This window comes from Leucoraja erinacea, chromosome 5 (assembly GCF_028641065.1).
Source record: "Leucoraja erinacea ecotype New England chromosome 5, Leri_hhj_1, whole genome shotgun sequence".
Lineage (NCBI taxonomy): Eukaryota > Metazoa > Chordata > Chondrichthyes > Rajiformes > Rajidae > Leucoraja > Leucoraja erinaceus.
Window position 1 is genome coordinate 23,886,424 of NC_073381.1, and position 26,945 is coordinate 23,913,368.

Sequence of the window (26,945 nt, forward strand, 5' to 3'; positions counted from 1 at the left end):
ATCAATCCCATCAGCACTACAATAACTTTTTAATTATTATCTCCAGGGCAAAAAGGACAGGGGCCATGCTGTGGCCAACATTAAAGGATTAGGTTTAGGTTTATTATTATCACATGTACCAGCGTATAGTGACAAGCTTTGTTTTGCATGCTAATTAAATATATAAGATTTTATATACATAAATATAATCAATGTTTCGGAAGGAACTGCCAATGCTGGTTTATACCGAAGATGGACACAAAATGCTGGAGTAAATCAACGGGTCATGCATCATCGCCGGAGAAAAGGTATAGGTGATCTTTCGGGACGGAACCCTTCTTCAGAATATAATCTAGTCAGACTCAAATACAATGTATAGGTAAAGCATAGGGGAAGATACAGAGTGGAGAATATAGTTGAATAAAGCGAAATAGATCAGAGACACACAGCTTGATGTCTTAACAGAATGTAGATTCTGGAAAATAATGCTGAGAGAGGATTTCCAGGATATGGAAACATTATGAAGGAAAAAGCAAGTGTGCAGTAATCTAGCGTTTTAACACTGTTGATGAGGAAAGCGGTACAGAGAAAATAAGCAAGTGAAGCACAGAAGAATGTTGAAATTCTGGCAATGATAAACCATGCAATATTAATCAGAAATATGTTGAGAAGCAGACAAAACTTGTCAGGCTTTAACTGCTGAACGGTTGAAAGGGTTAAATATGTTGAAAGTTTGTGACATTGGATTGGATAGTTGGATTGGATAAATTGGATAGTTATATGGATGGGAAGGGAATGGAGGGTTATGGTCTGAGCTGAGGTATATGGGACTAGGGGAGATTATGTGTTCGGCACGGACTAGAAGGGTCGAGATGGTCTATTTCCGTGCTGTAATTGTTATATGGTTATATGGTTTGCGGAGGCCACTGAGAGCCTACAGCATGGTGTCCTAGAGTAATTTTATGATTGAAATGCTTGGTACAAAGCAGAGTTCAGAGAATGACCAATCAATAGTATGCTGCATGTGATCACATTTCATGCATTGCCACAGATATCATTGGATGCAAAATAATGGGAAGAGGTTATATTTTTTTAAAACAAGGCTTGACCGACTTCTTTTAAGGTGAGAGAGGCAAAGTTTAAAGGAGATGTATGGGGCAAGTTTTTTTTTTTAAGGTGTGCGTGCGTGCCTCCACACCTCCACTCGCAATCGTGCTTTGCGGGAAACACACCCAACGGGTCTGCACTCCGTCTAGTAACATTTAAAAGGCTTTTAGATGGATATGCAAAAACCTCTCTCACCTATACCTACCTATATCCACATCACTTCTCTTCCAGTTTCTCCCCCACCCCCCACTATAATCTGTCTGAAGAAGGGTCCCAACGCGAAACATCCCCTATGCATGTTCTCCAGTGATGCTGCCTGATCTGCTGAGTTACTCCAGCACTTTGTGTCTTTTTTTGTAAGTCAGCATCTGCATTTTCGTTTGCCAAAAGGTTATGTCTGATATTTTTCTAACTATTTGTTAACAGTTGTAATGATCCTCGTGAATTTGTGCTTGTGTTTTAAAAACCCATTTCACGAACAATCTCCTGCAGAGCTGGCCAGAGACTGTATTGATGGTTGGCCTGTCTCTTGACAACTCCTTCAACATGAAAACTATTGCATTTCTTCCTTTACTGTCTAGGCTCACCAGGCCCGTCCAGTGATCACAGCAGTGGGACATCCTCACCCCTATTTGACAGTGGTTTACATTTAAATGGAACCTCTACAAATACAGTAAGCTCTTCTCGGTTATCTTTTTACCAATAATACGAGCCAATGCTCACTGTTGATTTGTATTATGATTAGATTTGTTTTGATTTTGAATGATAATGCTTCGTGATTGTCGAGCAAAAGCTCTAAGGTAGCTCCACCTAAGTCTCTTTGCAACGGTGGTACTATATGCTCTCAGTTGAAAAATCCCATATATCACATGCTTTCTCTGACTATGATTGTGCTTAAGCCAAACAGATATCTCAGAGTGGACAAAACTGTCTCATATTCTCTGGAGGTAAAAGGTTGCCAAGAGGCTACGCAGTGCTGCTGGTAGACCTGGTGCTTCACAATGCCAAAGACCAGCCAGGGTTTGATCATGACCTCGGGTGCTGTCTGTGTGGAGATTTAGACATTCTGGTGCAGGGATGGTGCAGTCCCAAAATGCTGACTATCATTTTACCTTATTGAATGCTGCTTGACCCGCTGAGTTCTTACAGATTATTTTTGCAGCTGTAGACATTTGTGTTACAAACCCAGAAAAATTGAACAGGGAGGAACCCGCTTGATTGTCGTCAAATAAACTGCAAAATAGTGCAGGGCTTCTTCTAAATGTTTAACCTTCACATCTTGATACATGTGCTGCACCAAGTTGTCCATTTCAACCAGTACCCCCTTCTCCATAAAGATTTACCATTATTTGGTGGGCTGAAGAGCCTGTGTTTCTAAAGTCTGAAGCCAAAATGTAACTGCTAGCTCGCATGGTTTTGGACTTGGGAGGAAACTGGAGCACCCAAAGGAAACCCAAATAATCACAAGGAAATCGCACAAACGCCACGCTGACAACGCTCAGGATCATGATTGCACCTGGATCTCTGGCGCTGTGAGCCAATAACCCCACTAGCTGTGCCATTGCGCTATCTATATATGTAATTCCCCCATTAAGTGCTTGGATCAGTTCAAATGCAAATTACTAAATGGTTTAATGGGTTTTCCATTCTTTAACTTGTGTTGTATAAAGGTTTGAGATAAAGCTGGAGCAATTGTACAAAGCCATTTCCAGTTCACATAGCCAATAATCTCTCACCAACTGAAACAGATTTAGACTAATTTACTGTCATATACATCTGGGTGGAATTAAATTTCCTGTTCACTTGAAGCTCAGTGAGTACACAAGATAATTGATAATAATAGATATAACAATACAACGATGAATGCAAAACTGCAAAATGGTGCAAAAGTTATATTTGCAATCTGAGATAGTGCAAGAAAATTGAAAGTACCATAATGGCATAACTGAAAGAGTGTAGGAGATGTGAAAGAAGTGAGTGTTTGAGGAGTCGGAGAGCAATGGGGAAGAAGCAGTTACTGTGGCTAGATGTCATGGCTTTTAAGCTCCCGTATCTTCTCCTAAAAGGCAGAAGAGGGGGAAGGGCAGCAGGCATACTTGGTGACACTTCCAGCCTTCATGATAGAAACATAGAAAATAGGTGCAGGAGTAGGCCATTCAGCCCTTAGAGCCTGCACCGCCATTCAATATGATCATGGCTGATCATCCAACTCAGTATCCTGTACCTGCCCTCTCTCCATACCCCCTGATCCCTTTAGCCACAAGGGCCACATCTAACTCCCTCTTAAATATAGCCAATGAACTGGCCTCAACTACCTTCTGTGGCAGAGAATTCCAGAGATTCACCACTCTCTGTGTGAAAAATGTTTTCCTCATCTCGGTCCTAAAAGATTTCCCCCTTATCCTTAAACTGTGACCCCTTGTTCTGGACTTCCCCAACATCGGGAACAATCTTCCTGCATCTAGCCTGTCCAACCCCTTAAGAATTTTGTAAGTTTCTATAAGATCCCCCCTCAATCTTCTAAATTCTAGCGAGTACAAGTCTTTCTTCGAAAGTCTGACATCCCAGGAATCAGTCTGGTGAACCTTCTCTTCTCCCTCTATATGTCCTTCCTGAAAGTCCTGTACATACTCCAGGTGTGGTCTCACCAGAGCCCTCACAACTGCAGAAGAATCTCTTTCTCTGTACTCCCTCTATGTTATGAAAGCCAAATGTCCTTCTGTCTCACTGCCTGCTTACCGAACTTTCAAAACGGTGTACAAGGACGCCCAGGTCTCGCTGCACCTTCCCCTTACCTAACCCCATTGAGATAATAATCTGCCCCCTTGTTTTTGCCACCTGTACAACTGCAGTAGAACCTCCCTACTCCTATACTCAAATCCTTTTGCTATGAATGCTAACATACCATTCGCCTTCTTCACTGCCTGCTGCACCAGCATGCCTACTTTTAATGACTGGTGTACCATGACACCCAGGTCTCGTTGCATCTCCCCCTTTGCTAATCGGCCACCATTCAGATAATAGTCTACTTTCCTGTTTTTGCCACCAAAGTGGATAACCTCACATTTATCCACATTATACTGCATCTGCCATGCATTTACCCACTTACCCAGCCTATCCAAGTCACCTTGCAGCCTCCTAGCATCCTCCACACAGCTAAAACTGCCCCCCAGCTTTGTGTCATCCGCAAATTTGGAGATGTTGCATTCAATTCCCTCGTCCAAATCATTAATATATGTTGTAAATAGCTGGGGTCCCAGCACTGAGCCTTGCGGTACCCCACTAGTCACTGCCTGCCATTGTGAAAAGGACCCATTTACTCCTACTCTTTGCTTCCTGTCTGCCAGCCAGTTCTCTATCCACATCAATACTGATCCCCCAATACCGTGTGCTTTAAGTTTGTATACTAATCTCTTATGTGGGACCTTGTCGAAAGCCTTCTGAAAGTCCAGATATAACACATCCACTGGTTCTCCCTTATCCACTGTACTAGTTACATCCTCGAAAAATTCTATAAGCTTCGTCAGACATGATTTACCTTACATAAATCCATGCTGTCTTTGTCCAATGATTTCACCACTTTCCAAATGTGCTGCTGTCCCATCTTTAATAACTGATTCTAGCAGTTTCCCCACTACCGACGTTAGACTAACTGGTCTGTAATTCCCCGTTTTCTCTCTCCCTCCCTTTTTAAAAAGTGAGGTTACATTAGCTACCCTCCAATCCTCAGGAACTACTCCAGAATTTAAACGGTTTTGAAAAATTAGCACTAATGCATCCACTATTTCTGGGGCTACTTCCTTAAGTACTCTGGGATGCAACCTATCTGGCCCTGGGGATATATCGGCCTTTAATCCATTCAATTTCCCTAACACCACTTCCCGGCTAACCTGGATTTCACTCAGTTCTTCCATCTCATTTGACCCCCGGTTCCCTGCTATTTCCGGCAGATTATTTATGTCTTCCTTAGTGAAGACAGAACCAAAGTAGTTATTCAATTGGTCTGCCATGTCCTTGTTCCCCATGATCAATTCACCTGTTTCTGACTGCAAGGGACCTACATTTGTTTTAACTAATCGTTTTCTCTTCACATATCTATAAAAGCTTTTGCAGTCAGTTTTTATGTTCCCTGCCAGTTTTCTTTCATAATTTATTTTCCCTTTCCTAATTAAGCCTTTTGTCCTCCTCTGCTGCTCTCTGAATCTCTCCCAGTCCTCTGGTAGGCTGCTTTTTCTGGCTAATTTGGTGGCTTCATCTTTTGTTTTGATACTATCCCTGATTTCCCTTGTTATCCACGGATGCACTACCTTCCCTGATTTATTATTTTGCCAAACTGGGATGAACAATTGTTGTAGTTCATCCATGAGGTCTTTAAATGCCTTCCATTGCATATCCACCGTCAACCCATTAAGAATCAATTGCCAGTCTATCTTGGCCATTTCACGTCTCATACCCACAAAGTTGCCTTTCTTTAAGTTCAGGACCCTTGTTTCTGAATTAATAATGTCACTCTCCATCCTAAAGAAGAACTCAACCATATTATGGTCACTCTTGCCCAAGGGACCACGCACAACAAGACTGCTAACTAACCCTTCCTCATTACTCAATACCCAATCTAGAATAGCCTGCTCTCTCGTTGGTTCCTCTACACGTTGGTTCCTCTACATGATGTAACGCCCCTCTAAGATGAACTGAAATGAATCAAAGGAAATGATGAACCAGTGATGGTCTAGACTATATAACACAGAGATAGACAGATTTGTGATTAGTAAGGATGTCAGAGGATAAGGGGAGAAGGCAGGAGAATGGGGTTGAGAGGGAAAGATAGATCAGCCAGGATTGAATAGCGGAGTAGACTTGATGGGCCGAATGGACTAATTCTGCTCCTAGAACTTATGACCTAGGCTGTGTTCAGTTGGCAAGTTCAGGTGGTCAAGATCAGATCAATTATCCTACCATCAGAATATTTTCTCTTACACATCTGTGAGCATTCTTGAGAATCTCCATGGCACTGCCGGATCTACTCAAATGGCTCATTAAGTAAATGCACAAAAGGTTTTTCTTCATCACCACATCATTGTGAAGGGAGCAGGTTAGCATGCTGGTGAATATGGATGACTGGGAACTTGAAGTTGTTGATCACTTCTGCAGCAGCTTAGGTGACAAGGACAGGGCCCCCGTCTACCCGCCCGCTCGTACACATGTCACAAAGAATTGCCTTGTAAAATCCACCCTCAGTGACATAGCCAGGTGGTGCTTTGTTAATAGACCAGAAATTCCTCCCTCACCTCATCTGCTGCTTAAGCGTGCATGGAATCTTATACAAATTGACACTGGGGAGTTAAATTAATGCTTTGTGTATTTTCCCGTCTGTTCTACAATTTTCTGCCATGCCAGGTTTCCCGTTCTCACATTTCTTGGAATTAATTAAATCACAGTGAATTCCAAACTGGTAATTTAAACTTTACAGCAAAGGCTTACAATTGCAAATAGAAAATTCATCTGGCAGTTCACTCGGGTGGTATACCCTTGACTCCTGGTATAAAGATTGGTCTGCAGAAAGAAATGGTAAGGAGGAATATGAGGCCTTGTTTGTTCTGCAGTGTTAACGTGCAGGTTTGGTCCCAGAACGAAAAGGGCCATAAAAAATATGAGATGAGAATAATCCTGTTTGAAGAATACCTCTCCCTCCATTTAACTATTCAATCTTTAGACTTTAGAGATACCGCACAGAAACGGCTTATTTGGTCCACCGAGTTCACGACAATACACAATCACCCATACACTAACACTATTCTACACACTAGGGACAATTTACAATTTACAAAAGTCAATTAACCTACAAGTCTTTGTAGTGTGAAAGGAAACCGGAGCACCTGGAGAAAACCCCACATGGTCACCGGAAGAACGTACAAACTCCATGCAGACAGCGCACACAGGCAGGGTTGAACCTGGGCCTCTGGCGCTGTAAAGCAGCCACTGTGCCACCGTTTTCTTTCTTCCTCCTTTCCCCACAATTGTCAAAAGGAAGATTAATTTATCCTCACACCATTTTCTCAGACTGTAACCACATTTTCTATGAACAATCCAATGAAGAGTGACAGTGTTATTCAGATCAAATGAAAGGAGCTGGTGAATTTGCTTTCATCTTCAAATCCGAGATAATGTTTTGGATGCTCCTATTCATTGGCTTGAATAAAATTGAAAGTGAAAATCTGTTTATGTCTAAGATAAAAGCTTAATGCTTTGTGATGTGAAGGTAGATCTCAATTTCTCAACAATTTCCTCGATAATTGTCCAGTGAAGGTGAGATGTGTGTTTTCTACAGCCACTGCCTGCTTTAGCCAGATGTACCAGGGAGTGCTATACTGCATTTCTGTGGCTGCGATATTGCCCAAACCTGGAGTGAGTACTTGGGGCTTATCAGTGAGCAGTTTAGGTTGTAATGCTTTGCCTGTCAAATGCAAATTAGGATAAATGAGACTGGAATGGCCTGAAGTCACTTTGTAGTTTAACCCAAAAGATACTAGAGCAGAGCAAGATAGACCACTCCAGCAAAATGCAACCCCAATCCTGGCACTCCCTGCACAAGACGCTGTTCCCAGCGGAGAGAAACTGTCCTCACTATAAACCCGAACCCTCTCTGCCTCTCCACTCATGCTTTTCATTCATAACTCCGGGACAGGATGTGCGCAGAGAGGGGTAAACAAACACACGAGGAATCATCTCACTAGATAACGTGCGTGAGATAACTCACAGAGAGCGGAGAGGGAGAGAGTGGGAGGGAGGAAGGGAGAGGGAGCAGGCAGGGAGATAAGGGGGAGAGAGGGGAGGATGCCGACGGGAGGAGAGGGCAGGGAGAAAGGGGGGGGAGAGAGAGAGAGGGAGGGAAGGTGAGAGAGAGGAGGGAAAGAGGAAGGGGGAGAAAGGGTGGAAAGGAGAGAGTGGGACGGACGGGGAAAGAGGTGAGAAGGGGAGGGAGAGGAGAGAAGGGAGAGGGAGGGAAGAACAGACAATAGGAAGAGACAAAGGTGGACACTGCGAGAGAGGGGAGTGGAGAGTGGTCACGGAAGGAAAGAGTGGGGGGAAGAGCGAGGGAAAGACAGGGTCAGAACGAGAGACAGCAAGAGAGAGGGTAGAGGGAGAGATCGGGGGAGGAGAGTGAGAGAACTGTGAGGACAAGCGGGTCAGAATGCGAGGCCATGAGAGGAGAGAGAGGGACAGGTGGGTCGGGGCGATGTGGGCAGATGGAGAGATTGAAATGAAACAGGGAGAAATAAAGTAGCGAGAGAGAGAGATAGAGAGGGTATGATGTGGGGTTTTACACTAGAGCCTGAGAGAAGGGACCAAATAAAAGATGATTCCTGTAGTATTTGGTAAAATAATAGCAATATGAAGACGCCATGACCAAAGCAAAGATTAGATTAGCGGAGACAGAAGCCGATTACGGAAATGGCGCTAAAGATTAGTCATGATCTACTACGGCTTATTTGTCGAGTGGACTATCTTGCTCCGCTATAATATCTTTGGTTTAACCCAAATGTGACAATATCCCCAATTTAACAGTTTATAATCTGATTCACCACTTGTCCATATGGAACCTGATGGTTTCTCTCCATCATATAAAGGGGCTGTCCCACTTGGGCAACCTAATTGGCGAGTTTAGAAGAGTTTGAAAAAATGGCATGTTGAGGACCACCTTCGACCATGTTGAAGACCAGTTTCGACTAGCTATGACTAACTTCGGGAAAATTGGACACCGAATAGTGGAGAGTGAAGACGACCTCCTTTGACCCCTCCCCCCCCCCCCCTTCGACCTCCCTTCGACTATAATGAAGACTACCTTGATCAGGTTTGGCACATACCCAGAGATTCTCTCGAAGGTCCACAAAATGGGCAAGAGAAAATATTCTGATGGTATGCCAACTGCTCTCTCTCTGACTGCCTGAACTTGCAGAGACTGGTGAACACAATCTAGACCATCATTGGCTCATTGTTTCCTTCCATCCAGTTCAGTTCATCTTTACAGTACATTGCATCATGAAGAATGGAAATATCATCAAGGATGCCTGCCACCCTGGACATTCCCTTCCGTCTCTTCTACCTTTTAGGATATGATATTGTAGCTTAAAAGCCCGGATGTCTGGACGTAGGAACAGTTTCTTCCCACTGCTAAATGATTCTGAATAACTCACTTCTTTTACACCCTTTTCCCTGCCACATACTCTAGGCTCTACCTCTTTCACTTACTCCATTTTTACAATTTCATATTTTTTGCACTGTTTCAGATTGCAATACCATATTTGACCCATTCTGCTTGTTTCTTATAATTGTACATTTTGTTTGTATGCACTTCCACTCCATCCCCAAAGACATGAAATTACCAGAAATTCTGACCCATTAATTTTAAGATAGTCAAGGAGAGGAATTTGTCCTTAACTGCTTGTGTTGAAGATGCATATGTGTTTAGGCTGTGTGATGTGCTGTGTTTATAAAATTCAGTTTCATGGCAGTCAACATTTCAGAAGTGGTGTATAATTGACAGACATGTTTGATAAAGGCAAATTCTTAACTATCATCTTGGACATCAAATGCCTCTATATTCTAGCTTTATGACTCGGAATCAAGTCTTCCACCTTGGAGCATCTTGGATAATAATAATAATAATAATAATAATCTTGTTTGTATAGCACATTTTTAGTCAACTTGCATTGACCCCAAAGTGCTTCACATAATTACATTACATTTACACACAGGCAAAGGTGGGTGAAGTGTCTTGCCCCAAGGACACAACGACTGTATGCACTCCAAGCGGGATTCGAACCGGCTACCTTCCGGTCGCCAGCCGAACACTTAGCCCATTGCGCCATCTGTCGTCCCACTAGATGATGATAAGATGATTAGAACAACAACTTTAGCTCATTTGGAGCTTTTATGTCATACAAGTATCCTAAGTTGCTTTAGAGGAGTATTAACATATATAAAGCACATAGGGAGACACATGTGACAGTATTCAGGCTGATGCCCTGAGGTTTGATCAGAGGAATATTTTAGAAGAGAAAATTGAAAAGAGGCAGAGGTGGAGTCCAATTTCGCCCCAATGCCTAAACTACCACACTGACACCACTATGCGGCCACGATTCAGGTATTGACATTTAAATCAACGTACTAGTAAAGTTTTATTAGGTGACAGGCTTGCACTTATTGGAGGATTGCAAGCTTGCTTGGCATGGCTTGCCTGCCATGTACATGGATTGTTATGACTATAGCATATTTTCTTTGCACTAGGAAAAAGCAGTGCATATTTTCTAGAAAACAAGCTTATATAACAAATTTCATCTCTCCCATAAATTTTAACTTTTGCTATTGGCGGTTTTGTCTTTAATATGTATTAATGTAAGCACCATACATTTGTTTCTATGTGTTTTGAATTGACAGTTTCATTGTGCATGCAACTATTTTCAAGGATGAATGAAATGCATATGAGCTACTCAAATCTAGCTTCTGGCTGTAAGGCATAAGGCCTTCAATAAACATTATTTTGAGGCTTTATAGCTGAGTCTGCAGAAGTGGAAGCAGATTTGTTAGCTGAAAACTATTGCTGCTTCATCATGTTTTCACCTTTCTCTTTACATGTGTGTTATTTGGGTGGTTAATTCAGACTCAATTTCACTTCCTGGGAACACACATAGCAGAAGCCTGCCCTGAATTTGGGATGAAATGGTCTGCTTCAGCAGTCTTCTTCTGGCATGGTCAATAGCTTGTGAATGCACAATGAAAATATTATTGATGTGCAGTAAGGGATTCTTTGGAGGACAAGGTTAAGCTGCACGATCAAGGAACTTTTGCTTCAGTGCTAATATATTTTGTCTTGCCCTTCACAATGTTTTTAAGGGCAAGTAGAGGATAAATTGTATGTTGTAGCACTAACCCTGTCTAATCCAACGGCAGCAACTTGAACCAAGTTAAAGGAACACAGAATTTGGTGGCTGAGAGAAAAAGACTAAGGATTATCAGCTCACCGTCAAATGACATGCTAGCAAACATAAAGTGTAACTGTTGTGATGTCCATGAATTGTTCTGCTGCCATGCATGGAACTAAGTCACATTCCCATTTTTGATATATTTATAATATGAGGCAAGATAATATACGTATGTTACAACCTAGGGTGCAACCTAATATTTCCAGGAGCATCCATATATTTACTTTTCAACTATTTGCTCAATTCATATTTAAACCTTTTGTGTTTTTTATTCCCAGTACTATGTCTGGTGCAAAATTCTGGGAAAGGTGGTGCTAGGTGACTTCCTAATCATCAGAAATGGCATCCAAAATGAGTATGCACAGTTCCATTGGAAGCCTCTCCACACACACCCAATGATTGTTGAAAGCATGCAAAGTGTAGGCAAACCATTCCAATCAAGATAGATACAAAGTGCTGGAGTAGCCAAGCAGGTCAGGCGGCATCTCTGGAGAAAAGGTGACATTTCTGATTGAGACGGTTCTTCAGACTGAGTGTCAGGGGAGAGAGAAACGAGAGATATAAAAAGGTACAGAGAACAAATTAATGAAAGGTACGCAAAAGGACAAATCGAAGCCAGCCACAATGATCAAGGAAAGGTGGAGCCCACAATGATTCATTGTTGGTTGTGGAGAATGTGATAAAGAGTGATACAAACTGTGAGAAGTAGCAGACTAGTACGACGACTAGGATGGGGGGAGGGACGGAGTTTTACTTCACTATCTTCAGTGCAAACCAGCATCTGCAGTTCCTTTCTAAACAAAGCATTACAATGATCAGCTAGTGGGCAACGTAGATTACCCACCAGTGCCATCTATACATAACTAAAACTCTGATCTTGCACTCTTCCGGTTTGCGCGTTTTTCCTATTTGCGCAAAAAACGGTACACAATAGCACTACGATTTTTTTGTCAGCTCACTCACCGTTCTCCTGTGCTGCGAGTCTCTCAAATTTCATTCCGATCGGTAGTATATTGTAAAAGTTAGCGAGGTTTAAAAATTGTAATAAATGCGCGTGCGCAGATCGATCTCCTTTCCTGTCAGTCAGTGCCACGCAGATTGGTCTCTTCTCCTGTCACTCCCCGGGATGGTCCGCCCCTTACTGCACCATAGCATCTTTACTGGAGCTGAGGAAGGCCGGCGGAGATCGGAGGGACAGGAAGTCGGAGATGTCGCCAAAGGGAAAGCGGAGAGTCTGATCCCGGCGGAGGAGAGCGTCCAAGCCCACTGTGAGTCCCAAACGTGCCGCCATTGCACACCCCGCAGCTCCAGCCCCTTCCTCTCTGCTCCCCTTCCCCGTGATACCCCCCTCTTCCCCAAGGCTCTTTTCTCCAAGCTCTCCTCCCACCACCACATCCCCCCTCCGCCCACACGCCAGCATGGCCATAGCTGCTGGTACTTCCGGGTCGATCCAAGGCCTGGCTCTAAGGGCGCTGACTGCTGATGCTCTTCAGGGGCATGCAAAAAGGGAGAGCAGCGGAAACCTCGAAATACTGGCGAGGGAGAGCAGGGGAGAAGAGGGGATAGAGGGAGAGGAGGGGAGTAGGGAGGGGAGAGGAGTTATGGAAGGAGGGAGGGGGTGACTGAGAGTAGGGAAAGGAGAGGCGAGCGAGGAATTCAGAGAGGGTAGGAGAAGAGGGTAAAGAAGGAGGATGGGGAATAGAGGGAGAGGTTGAGGAGGTAGGGAGTGAGGAATAGAGGGAGGGATTGGCAGTAGGGGAGGTGAGGAGGGATAGTGGGGGGAGGCAGGGGGAGGTGAGGAGTGGAAGATAGAGGCATCGGAGGGTGTAAGGAGGGGAGAGGAGTTATAGAGGGAGGGAGTGACTGAAGGTAGGGTAAAGGAAAGGGAAAGAGGTGATGGATGGATTTGGAGAGGGGAAAGAAGAGGGAAGGTGAAGAGGAGGGGAGTCAGTGCTACGGATGAGAGGAAATGAGCTGCGCCTGTGCAGTTGGGGGTTATGGTGAGTGGTGGAATATTGCGTTGGGGGAGCAAGCTTCTGTGTGACAATGACCCAACTGGTCTCACTTAGTCTCGTCAATTCTAAGTGCAAAGGTCCAACGGGACTCTTCTTAACCTTCCTTCACTGAACTTGATGTTAGCTGGCAGGATGGATCCATGCCAGGGCTTTTTAAACATATTTGGAATATCTAAGAGGTTAGCTCCAGCTTATGTCTACTGGCTATCTTTGTAACAAAGGACAGCATTTGGGGGGCTTCCCTACCATTGCATAATTCTGGACCTCTCATTTTGGCAGGCCTGTTTTTTTTTAAATGTAAACTTCCAGGCAATGAAGGACATGAGATTGAATGAGCATGGAAGGCTGGAAAAAGGCCCAACAGAACAATCATGAGCCAAGAGATAGAATCAGAATATTCAACATGGAGGCCAGTTTCTGTCAGGAATTCACAATGGCATAATTCACTTTATGTCGGTCTCAGTGAGGAAGTTTTCATTTCAGTAAGGAATTTGCATCTGAAATCTGCTAAGCACACATAGAACTCCAGAGCAAAGTAAAAAGATCACACTTCCTACAGATATCAAGGGTGACCGAGACACTTGACTACCATATCACCTACAGTGCATCGAGAAAGTATTCAGAGTTACATTATAGCTTTAATCTAAAATTGATTACAGTCATTTATTTTATCATCAATCTACGCACAATACCTCATAATATAAAAGCGAAAACAGGTGTTTAGTAATTTTTGCAAAATAATTAAAAATAAATAACTGAAATATCACATTTACGTAAGGATTCAGACCCTTTGCTGGGACTCTCAAAATTGAGCTTCGGTGTATCCAGTTTCCATTGATTATCCTTGAGATGTTTCTACAACTTGATTGGAGTCCACAAGTTGTAAATTAAATTGATTGTACATGATTTCGAAAGGCACACACCTGTCTATATAAGATCCCACAGTTGACAGTGCATGTCAGAGCAAAAAACAAGCCATGAAGACAAAGGAATTGTCTGTAGACCTCCGAGACAGGATTGTGTTGAGACACAGATTTGGGGAAGGGTATAAAACAATTTTTGCAGCATTGCAGGTCCCGAAGAGCACAGTGGCCTCCGTCATTCTTAAATAGAACTTTGAAACCACCAGGACTCTTCATAGAGCTGGCCGCCCGGCCAAACTGAGCACTGAGGGGAGAAGGGCCTTGGTCAGGGAGGTGACCAAGAACCCGATGGACACTCTGGCAGAGCTCCAGTGTTCCTCTGTGGAGATGGGAGAAACTTCCAGAAGGACAACTATATCTGCAGCACTCCACCAATCAGACAGAAGCCACTCCTCAGTTAAAGGCACATGACAGCCTGCTTGGAGTTTGCCAAAAGGCACCTAAACAAGATTCACTGGCCTGATGAAACCAAGATTGAACTCTTTGGCCTGAATGCCAAGTGTCATGTCTGGAGAAAACCAGGCAACGCTCAACACCTGGCCAATACCATATCTACGGTGAAGCAAGCACAAGGACCTAAAGCTCACGTCCAAGACAACGCAGGAGTGGCTTTGTGACAAGTCTGTGAATGTCTAAGTGGCCCAGCCAGAGCCCGGACTTGAACCCGATCAAATATCTTTGGAGGGACCTGAAAATAGCTGTGCATCGACAATCCCCATCCAACCTGACAGAGCTTGAGAGGATCTGCAGAGAAGAATGGGAGAAATTAGCCAAATACAGGTGTGCCAAACTTGTAGCGTCATACCCAAGAAGATTTGAGGTTGTAATCACTGCCAAAGGTGCCTCAATAAAGTACTGAGTAAAGGGTCTGAATACTTATGTAAATGTGATATTTCAGTTATTTACTTTTATTATTTTGCAAATTATTTTGCAAATCACCAGATGATTTCTGGGATGTCAGGACTGTCTTATGAAGAAAGACTGGATAGACTTGGTTTATACTCTCTAGAATTTAGGAGAGTGAGAGGGGATCTTATAGAAACTTACAAAATTCTTAAGGGGTTGGACAGGCTAGATGCAGGAAGATTGTTCCCGATGTTGGGGAAGTCCAGGACAAGGGGTCACAGCTTAAGGATAAGGGGGAAATCGTTTAAAACCGAGATGAGAAGAACTTTTTCACGCAGAGAGTGGTGAATCTCTGGAACTCTCTGCCACAGAGGGTAGTTGAGGCCAGTTCATTGGCTATATTTAAGAGGGAGTTAGATGTGGCCCTTGTGGCTAAGGGGATCAGGGGGTATGGAGAGAAGGCTTTACTGAGTTGGATGCATGATCTGTGAATGGCGGTTGCCGAAGGGCCGAATGGCCTACTCCTACCTAATTTCTAATAAAACATCACTTTTTTATTGTGGGTTACAGATTGCTGATTTGTAATCCATTTAGAATAGGCTGTAACGTAACAAAATGTGGAAAAAGTGAAGGGGTCTGAATACTTTCTGAATGCACTGTATGTTGCCAGAGATATAAATAACATCACACAAGCTGTTGTACCATTATGCATGAAGATGGTCGTCATGAAAGGAGAGACATTCATTCCGTCCAGGCAAAGACAAGCAGTTGGAATAAACATACAGATTTACAGGGAGTGCATGATACCTCTGACTGGATGCACTTTGTCAAGTTAACATGAGGTGCAAACATGAACTAAACATGGTGCTGGGGTGAGATCAAGGCTGAGCATCTGGCAACTATTATCCCAATAAAGTTCATTGGTCCTTCACTCTGCCACAGTCCTCTGACACCTATGTCTCAGCTATCACTGAAGAACAACAGTTACCTACTTTGCAAGACTCTAAACTGGGTTGTAAGCCATAGAGGAGTGAACAGCAAGCACAGTGAGGGGTGTAATGTTTGAGACCACGTAAGGCCCTGTTGTGACTAGTACAAGCAAAAGGAGAACACGTCCGACATCTTGTAAGTATGATTTATTCTGCCCCACCCAGGGACACTGCTCCAAGGTCACCTGCTCTCGATCACGAGGCAAAGCCCTTCATATTAAAGGGGCACAGGCATTTACATATACATCACATCTCCCCCTTTACATCACAAGGGGAATATTGTGACTGGTCAATATTTGCCCGCAAGCAATGCCTCACTGCCTGGACTGGGCGGAAGATGCTCTCCAGTGCTGAGTGGGGCTTTAATTGCACCATGAAGCACAATTTGTCATTATGAGAGAGCAAACTTTGTCACCAGATCCCTGGTAAGATGCTGAAGAGCAGGGCCTGACCCAGCCCCAGCCCCAGCCCCTTAGGTTCCAGCAACCTGACTGGCTGCTAAATGGTTGACAATCAATACCAAGGGTGTCAGTGGACTGATCAGGGGAACATGAGTGCACTCATCTGGAGCAAAGACATCCTGAACTTTGGAGAAAACCTGACTAAACCATTATCCTGACTAACAACCATTATCTTGTGGAATTATCTGCGACAGAAGGCAGTGGAGGCTAATTCACTGTATGTATTCAAGAGAGTTAGATTTAGCTCTTAGGGCTAACAGAATCAAGGGATATGGGGAGAAAGCAGGAACGGGGTACTGATTTTGGATGGACAGCCTTGATCATATTGAATGGCAGTGCTGCCTCAATGGGCAGAATGACCTACTCGTGCACCAATCTTCTATGTTTCTATCCTGCACTGCGGAAGTTGAATTGCTAATGTAAAAGTAAATTTGTACAGAGCTAAAGATTAAATAGACATTTAAGCAGCCATCTCCAGAGGATGACCTTTTTGGGTGGGTTACAAATAAATGCTGGCTGATTCACTGACTCTCTCGAGCAAGTGGAGAGAGTCACCCTCTCACATTGACATGTAATGTAGGCACCCTTTGTAGAAAGATAGACCTGCAGAATTAAGCTCGGGAATCTCCTGCAACAAAAATAAAAATCCAGGAAAGTCACAAGATCAGCTCCGACAGCAGGATAGGATGTTGTGGACCTAGCACCGTTCTGGCTCATGGGCTTCAGAGATTGCATCTGTGATGCCGGATATATGGCTGGTGATAAGTGCAACTTTATGTTACTGGAATCCTTTATATTTGTGCGTTTATGTCAATGTTGTTCCAGTACTTGTGTTGAAATAAAATGATTACGAATTTATGCCTTAATATTTCTATGCTAGTACAATATATAAAATGCTTAGTTGATCAATGGGTAAATTATTCTATGCTAGCATCATTTACCAATAATGAGAATGTCAGATGAGCTAGGTTTTATGAAGGGAAATTTATGAAGGAAACTCCTGCACCCATTGTCTATTGTCTAAATCATTGATGTAGATGACAAACAGTAACGGGCCAAGCACCGAACCCTGAGGCACACCACTAGTCACAGACATCCAATCTGAGAAGCAACCTTCCACCATTACCCTCCGCTTGAGAAAAACAGTTTAAAGAGAGAAATGACTCGGGTCGTTAAGATGATGAAAAGTGTAGAGAGTAGATACGCACAGGCCATATAACATCACTCACAATCACAGAACACAAAGGGAAACTGACATAAACACATCAAGTTTCATGTGAAGCTATGGATAAGATTGTTTAAAATTTCCTTTCAGAGCAGTGGAACAGCAACATTATATAATGTGATATTGATCAGCCCCTTCAATATCATTATGGATAAATATTAGGTTAGAATTAAATCAAACCCCGTTTATTGAAGTCAGCCACTTCGATAAATATTATGGATAGATATTATGTTAGAATTTAAGTTTTCTAGAAGAGGTGATCAATGGAAACTCTCATCTGCTTATTGCTCAAACCTAAGGGCCATACCTACGGAGAAGAGCAAGTCGGGCTTCAATAACAGAGATCACTTATGTGGTGCAGGGCAGTTAATGTACTAACCCGTCCTTTATTAGTTTGAATAACAAGAGTATGCTGCATATCAGTTGAGAAGCAGGGCAATGGACCTTTCAAGTTAAAATTAAAGATGAAATGAAGAAAGCGAATATTGGTAAGGGCTTGGATTAATGGGTTGAGAGGGCTCTGCAGATGGGAAATTGGAATGATTGGTGAGTCAAGAAGAAATAAATGAGTAGATGCAGTCACAAGAGTCACTGGGAAGAAAAGTTATGAGTTGATTCTTAAAGGTGAGGAGGCCTGCAGAGAATTCTATAAGCAAGGTCAAGAGAGATAACAGCTGGAGACATGAAAGAAAAGAGGAATTAATGGAAACCCAGGGTAGAAAGGAACTGCACACTATATAGCCCTCTCTGGTTTTCTTTCAGATTTCCAGCATCAATAGGTTTTGATTTCCACTCAAATGCTGCTTAGGTTTTGTTGCGATTTTATTTTGCAGAGTAAGAAGAAACTAAGAAAACAACATCTGTTACTAAACACAATAGATCAATTTTTTAAATCGGCACTGATATAGTTGATGTTGAATGGTATTGTTTAGCACGCAATAAAAAGCTTATCACTGTACCTTGGTACACGTGACAATAAACTAAACTGAAACTGAGGTATTTGTACTTTAGATTTTTAGGACCACAGAATATGAGCAGCTCATAGGTGGATAAAAAATATTCATCCAAGTCTAATGGCAGAGCAACAAACCGATTACATTGGGAACTAATGGATTCTCATGTATTCAGTTGTCAAACACAAAGTTGTGAATAAGACATGCTGACTGGTAGGTTGACACAAAGTGCTGGAGTACCTCAGTGGATCAGGCAGCATCTCTGGAGATAAAAGATGGGTGGCATTTCAGGTTAGGACCCTTCTTCAGACTGAAAGACTGACTGGTAGGCTAATTGGCTACTGTATGTAATCCCAAATATAGGTGCATTGCAGGAGAATCAGATGCTAAGAGAGAGAATGGGTTAGGTGGAAAATGTGAGGAATGGGATTGATGGGATTTCCCGAAGAGCCAGGATCGCTTATACCCATACGAAGTTGTGAGAACATAGGGAAGCAGAGCAGGTCTCCTGTATGAAGAGAAAGCAGTAGTTTGAAATATAACTCTTGGTTGGAAGTTTCAATCATTGAAGGTCCATAAGGAATAATTTCCCGACACCAATCTAAATGAGGGGCAACATGCAAGGAAATTACAGTTCTAAATCAGTTCTGATCAGCCATGATCATAATGAATGGCGGTGCAGGCTCGAAGGGCTGAATGGCCTACTCCTGTACCTATTTTCTATGTTTCTATGTTTCTATGTAAAAGGAGGTGCGCGCAGAAAATTGGCATACAGCTGCCACTACAGGTGTCCCTTGTGGGATCACATTACAAGTCTCCAGTCAGACAATTTCTGTATCAGTTAATTTAATGTGTAGCTCTGAGCTGCAAAAAAATCTTTTGTGAAATGGTTGGCTGCATTAGAGGTTGATGGATATGATGATAAATTGGGTATGTAGGGTCAAAAGGAGACACGCCAGTTGGGGCTAATGGCATTTTCTTCTTCATCATCTTCTACATTTATCTTGTTATATGTTACACAAACATTATATCATCATCTCCCTAAAGATGGAATGTCTGTTCAAAATTTTAGTGTATGATTAACACGAATGTCCCTGGTGGATTTTCAGCTCGTAGTAATATTTGAGGTTTTTTTCTGAGGTTGTGTTCATATTATGTGAAAGTAATTTCCTATTCTCTCTTGAGATCTTTTGTGTGAAAGGTTCAATTGCCTGAAACAATCATTCTCACATCTGTCGAGTTTCCCTGTCCTGCTTGTGGCTTCCGTAAATATGTTTTGTTTTTAGTCCTCATCTGACCATATGCCACAAGTTTGTATAGAAATTAGTCTCTAGTGAAGGATCTGAATTTAGGAGCTGGCTTGGTTATGTTCTTTGATAATTTTGATGGAGTGCTAAAGATCAAAGCAACCAGAACCAAGAAGTAACATTTTCAGATTTAAGACAATGTTGTTTTTAGGGGTGTCTTAATGAATTAACATCAGCAAAATGATAAGAAGGATGATTGGCCTAGAGTTCTTCTGTGCCTGCAAAGGTTGTGATAAATATGCACCGTGACCCAAATACAAATTCATCAGTGGAGAAAATCAGGGCAGCTTGTGGAAAGGTGCAAATAAGCAGAATGGTGCAACATTATAGCACAATCAACATTAGCGCAAAAAAAAACCTAGCGTTGTATAACAGAAAACCAAAAGAGGTAGAGTCACGTGTAAGAGCACATGGCAGCACCTAGGGAAGCCAGTGAAAAAGAAATCATTGGTTCAGGGATCTGATAACACTGGAGAAGAAACTGTTCTTAAATCTTGACATCCGGGCTTTCAAGCTCCCTATCTTCTTGCAGAAGGTAGAGGAGAGAAAAGGGAATGTTCAGGGAGTCATGCAGCCTTGATGATAATTCCAGCCTCCCTGCTGAAACACAGCGGGAAGATGGACAGGATTGAAGGAAATGGCGAATGTTTGATGGAGTGGGCTGTGTTCACCACTCTCCACAGGTTTACTAGAAACAGAGCTAAAGATAGCTTTCTTCTATTTGGCTGTCTCCTGTTCATGCTTATTTTGCATGCCGCTACGACCATAATAACCTTCTATATTTTTCATTCTTTTAGCCAGTACTTTTGAAATGTTAGTGGTATTCTCCCATTACTTTTACTTTTAGTGAAATCAAGTTGAGCAGTTCTTATATTTTTCTGAAGTTCTGAGTCTTGCCTCTTTCTCTGTTCTCTGCTGTCATTAAAATACACCACCGTACTCAACCTAATATCGATTGATAACATATTTTTTAATGCCAGATTTGAATGGTATTTATTGCTGAATTTAATCCCCATTTTCTTATGGAATTACTGCCAACATTAGCAATGTTGCGGCAACAACATTATCATATGTTCTCACCAGTGAGCTGATCACAAAGCCCACCTGAAAAGCCACTCTAATTCTTTCTTGTTCATGAGACTATGCGGATTTTCCTTCACTCTTGGTGCAGTTGTGACATAAAACATAGACACCTTATTGGAAATTTCAGACAATCAATGTGTCTCACAGCCTAATCTGTCATACAACAGGGAAAATGCTCAGATTCCCAAACTCTGAGCTATATTGCAAATCTGCCGACTCCTCTCCCTGGAGTCGTTTCATGCCTAGCTCAGATAATCTTCACTTTTCTTCAGAATTCATCGCGCCTCGCTACGCTGGTGATTTCTTTATTAGATGAAAGATCGAGAACTGAGCAAAGTTCCTGTGATAGGGATGGATCGAGCTGAAGTGCCATATCTCAGGAATTCTTCATTTTCCAACACAGTTTTCCTGATGCTTTAGTGAAGAGGGAGATAAATCCAAAAGGTTAATGTTTAAAATGTCAATAAGTGTGAAGCGAAAAGGAATTGAATACAAGTGTTCTTGTGCAAAAGAGAAACAATATTTTATGTGGCAACTTTGTTTTGGTCTCAGGTCCCAATAAATACTCAAATTGATCGAGTGATTATAATACAATGGACTAATACTTTGTTAGCCAAGTATGTTTTACAACATACAAATAATTTCATTTGCCAAATTAGTCATACAAATAAAAAGCAACAGAACACACAAAATACATTTTAACATAAACATCCACCACAGTGAGTGAACCCTCCACATTCCTCACTGTGATGAAAGGCGAAAAAAAAGTTCAATCTCTCCCTTCTTCGTTCTCCCGAGGTCGGGGGCCTTCTGTTGATGTGGCGATCTTAACTCCCGTAGCCGGTGGTCGAGCCCTCCGCATTGGGGCGAACAGCTCCTGTATCAGGGGGGATTCTCAGCTCCCTCACGCTGGCGATCGGACCCCGGGTCGGGACTGGTCGAACGTCATGCGGCTTCTGGACCTCACTACTCGCTCTCTCCATAGACTGCGAGCCTTTGATGGTAAAGTCCGCAGGCCGCGGTTGAAGCGATCCCAGGCAAGGGGTCAGCCTTGATGGTAAGTCCATGCCCCATGGTGGGGCTCAAAGCCAGACCCAAGGAGGCCTCTATCTCCATGTTAGGCCGCTGAGCGACGGGTGAGATGACCCAAATAACAAACGCATCTCTGGCAGGGTAAGCGACTGAAAAAAACAGTTCTCTCTCCCCCTCCCCCCTCCCCCTCCCCCCCCCCCCCCCCCCCACATAAAACAAACCAGAGAACATTTTCACAAACATTTAAAACACACTAAAAATAACAAAGAAAAAGATGTAAAAACAGAGGCTGTTGACGAGGCTGCTCATCGTACGGAACACCTAGCAGCCTCCCTTTATTTTCAGACCTGCATAAAAAAAAATCTATCAAAAAATATTAAAAAGCAGAGGAGACATTGTTACGATATGTTTGTTCTCACTAGGGGATCATCCAGTCTTCTATTAACAATGTTCTTGTACCGTACCTGGTGCTCTGCCGTGCCCAGAGCAGATACAAGTAGCAAGATTATCACAAAGTGAAGTGGCAGTCAAATCCCTTGAGGGTTGTTGATCCACTGCTCTAGAAGATAAAGCACAGAGAGGCCAGCAGGCAATGCTGGCATCAGGCTTTGAAGTAAAATTAGATTCCCTCCAGGAGAGAAAAGGAATCAATTCCAATATGACAAATGGAACACAGTGAAATGTGTGTCCAATGATCAGTTATGACACGAGGTTGAAATAGAAGCACCTTTCCTGCTAATCAGAAATGTCATTCCTGTGCATTGTGAACAGATGATTGCTTTTAATTAACACCAAATCATTCATTGTCGCCAGCACAGCCCTCTTCCTTCTATTCTTCTGATCACTGAGAATACGAGAATTGTTGATTGCAAGAGTCAATTTATAAACAGCTCAGAACAAGAGGGTTAGCAGAAATTGGCCCGGGTCAGCTTTTCCCTTCCCTTCCCCCTGTCTTCCTATAGCCCTGATTAAAGTATCCAACCTCTGATTTGAACATTCTCAGCAACTGAGCTTCTCTGCCTTGATAGAGAATTTTCAAAGATTCACATTCCTCTGCATAAGAAATTTCATTTCATCACTATCCTAAATGACTAGTCCCTTTTCACAAATCTTTGACCTCTAGTTTTAGACACCACAACCAAAGTAACTATACTAATTCATTCATCATCGTTGAAAACATTAGCGATGCAGTGGTGCTGGTTTCCAACGGGAACAGTGACAGACGCACCGCACATCTGTGTCCTCCGATTCCTGCGGACTTCTGCTGCTGGAAGTGTAGGATTTTGATGTGTGTGCTTTATCATCATTCCTTACAATGCTATGTACAACAGTGATCTCAACTTCTACTGAAGTGTGGATGACCATTGGCACGCTAGAATCTCATCCGCCCTTTGACAGGTCTTGTTTTTGGTCCTGCTGGAGGTCCACAGCCCCCTCTTCACCTGGTAAACCAGGTGGGGGAGATGGTTTAGTCGCCGACTATCCGACCATGGAGCAGATAGCACGGGATTACACGATACCCTAGGCGGGGGTAAGTCCCCCCGACCTGACCGTCAGGGTGAGATGGCATGATTACTAGTGGCATGATTCAATGTGGTCTTATCTCTTCTTTTGAACTCTTGGGAATGATGCTCAAGGCTGTACTTGTTGAAAAAAATACTTACTCCTAGTTAGCCCCTAACGTCTATGTTCACCATCTAAGGCAAAAGTATTCTTCTTTGACCAAAACTGTACACAATTTTCTGGGTGCAGTCTCACCAATTCTCAATGAAATTAGTTCTAAGACATTATCAGTCTGTTTTCTTTGAGCTGTTAATTTCCTGATTTTTTTTAGAGCCTTTAATAAAATATAAATCTGGCACTGGTATGTTGCCAAAGAAAATTGAATTGTTATGTAAGTTAAGACTCCACTAAAATAAATAATTTAGAACAAACAAGCCAAATTGGCAGGCATGCAATCTCCTTTGAAATCTATCAGTTTTTGATCCTGATGTCTGACGAGTTAGAATCTCAAGCTGGAGAATTCCAGCAAGACTGGCTCTTATCTTTAGACTTCATGTGTGGAGCCAACTGATATTATTTCCATTCACACCCAGTATTTGTTCCCACTCCTTTTCAAATCTCTCAATGCACAATTGAGAAATCTAGGATTCATTTCAAACCAAATAATGGTGGTTTTGGAACAGCATGGTGGAGTGGTGGTAGAGTTACTGCCTTACAGCGCCAGTGACCCTGGTTCGATCCTGACTACAGGTGCTGTCTGTGCAGAGTCTGTGCATTCTCCCTGTGGTGACATAGGTTTCCTCCCAATTGCCAAAGTCTTACTGGTTTGTAGAATAATTGGCTTTGGTAAAAAAAATTGTAAAATTGTCCCATGTGTGTTAATGTATGGGGATCACTAGTCGGCATGGACTCAGTGGGTCAAAGGGCCTGTTTCCACACTGTATCTCTCAACTAAACTTGTCGAGACCAGCCAGTCAAAATCAGCTTTGCTTGCCCCATTACTTGTTCTACCTCTGGTCCAATCCTGTGATTATCCTTGCTAGATTCTAAAATCCTACCATTATATTTTTTTGTAAACATTGTAAAGCTCATTCTTTGATACTTGGGTAGCTCAGTAGTGTGACTGGTGGATCTGCTGGCACACAGCACCCAAGACCCGGGTATGATCCAGACCTTGGCTGCTGTCCATGTGGAGTTTGCCTATTGTGCCTGTGACTGTATGGGTTTCCTCCAGATGCTCCGGTTGTCTCCCACATTCCTTAGATGTACTGATATGTAGGTTAATAAACCTCTATAAATTGCCCCTAATGTGTAGGGAGTAATGAGAAAGTGGGATAACACAGAAGTAGTTTGAGTCAGGGTGGACTCAGTGAACCAAAGGTTTTGTCTCGATTATGAATCTCTCAGCTAAAATATTTTTTACTTCTCTCTGTAAACCATGTAGAACAGCTTTATTATGAATTTTGTTTATTCTCTTGGGGATTATGAATTTTTTTAAATGTTTGTGATGTAATCTTTCATTATGTTGTTTATGAAATTTTGTCAATCTGCCTTGCCAACCTTCCCCTTTAAGACCATTTAATTTGTTTTAAAATCCTAGTTTTAACAACATTAACTAAATTCTCAGTCAATACAAAGTCCCATCACATCATGTTAACACTTCCCCAGAGAATTCCCTTTATTACAAGGTTGTTATAAGCCCTATCACACATTGCACTTTAAATGGAATAGAAATTCCCTCGATAGTTCCTTATCAATATGCTATGGACATCTATCTTAAATGCCTTCCATGAACTTATCCTTTTATAACACATTTTTTCGTGTCCCCTCGATGGACATGAATGGACCACAGATAGGCTAACTAACATTTCCACACTGTCTGTGTGTTCGGCATACGAAAACATCTCAAGCTCATGTCAGATTGCAAACCATATCTCTTAAGCATCGGCCTGCTGTGAGTCAGGACTTAACTCTTTTTAGACCATGCTTTTAATTTTCAAAACGTTGTTTATATTTTTATGACATTAGTGAAGGCTGGCTCTCATTTGTATTCGCAGCAACTAAATCTTAAACTTTATACATCAATGGTTCAACGGTGCTTTATTGTCACGTGTGCACTGTATGGTGAAATTATTTTTGCGGAGATCACACATGCATGAGCCGCCATATTTAGGTGCCATTTACAAAAAGTCCATGGTCTAGATATACTGAAGTGACACCTCGATCACATTGACTATGGCTACTACTTCTCAGCAGTTTGTTTGAAGTCTACACTCTCCTCTGATTATTCTGCTACCCGGATCATACTTTCTCATCATCAAATTCGTGAAAACCATCAGGAAAGCCAAGAGAGACTACAGACACAAAGTGGAATCTAACTACTACAGCTCTGACCCCAGACGCATGTGGGGTGGATTATGCTGCATCACAGATTACAAAGGGAAAAACAGGAGCACTGTTCAGCCTGCTGCGTCGCTTCCGGGCGAGCTTAACACCCTTTACACCCGGTTCGATGCAGACAACACAGCGCCCACCATGAGTCCACAGGTGTGCAGGGGGACTACCACACTGACCCTACAAACGGCAGACACGAGGCGGTCCTTCAAAACGGTCAATGACCGCAAAGCTCCAGGGCCGGATGGTATTCCAGGGCGGGCTCTCAGGGCGTGCGCTGATCAACTGGCAGAGGTGTTCACCAACATCTTCAACCTCTCCATGAGTCAGTCTGTGGTTCCCACCCCCTTCAAAGCATCCACCATCATTCCTGTTCCAAATAAACCAGTAACCTCCTGTTTAAATGACTATCGTCCTGTCGCACTGACATCAGTCACCATGAAGTGCCTCAAGCGACTAGTCAAAACTCACATCTGCCCCTCTCTCCCTGACACCTTGGAACCGCTTCAGTTTGCATATAGACCAAACAGGGCCACGGGTGATGCCATTGCCATGGCAACACACACTGCGCTCGCCAACCTGGACAAAGGGAATACATATGTGAGAATGCTCTTCATTGACCACAGCTCGGCATTCAACACCATAATTCCCTCAAAAATCGTCCCCAAGCTCCTTGATCTTGGACTGGAGACCTACATCTGCGGCTGGATAATTGACTTCCTGACGGGCAGGCCCCAGGTGGTGAGTATTGACAGCCGCACCTCTTCCTCACAGATCCTCAACAGAGGCGCACCACAGGGCTGTGTGCTCAGTCCTCTCCTGTACTCCCTGTTCATGCACGACTGTAATGCCAAGCACAGCTCAAACATCATCCAAACGTTTGCTGATGACACAACCATCCTGGGCCTCATCACAGACAACAATGAGATGCCCTACAGAGAGGAGGTAAGGGCACTATATAGCTGGTGCCAGGAAAATAACATCTCTTTCAATGTCAGCAAAACTAAAGAGATGATCGTGGACTACAGGAGACAGCAGGGGAGTGGACACCTCCCCATCCACATCAATGATGCTGAAAATGAAAGGGTCAGCAGCTTCAAGTTCCTCGGTGTGCACATCACTGAGGACCACCCTTGGACACTGCA

General features: G+C 42.9%; 1 protein-coding gene across 1 annotated transcript in view; it reads left to right on the forward strand.

The window, feature by feature from the left end:
- The window catches only part of sntg2 (syntrophin, gamma 2), a 218,495-nt gene that overhangs the window by 76,153 nt on the left and 115,397 nt on the right, over window positions 1-26,945 (forward strand). Inside the window, exon 8 of the mRNA XM_055634941.1 lies at window positions 1,668-1,759. Within this exon, the coding sequence (XP_055490916.1) occupies window positions 1,668-1,759 (92 nt within the window). The remainder of the gene's footprint in view (window positions 1-1,667; window positions 1,760-26,945) is intronic.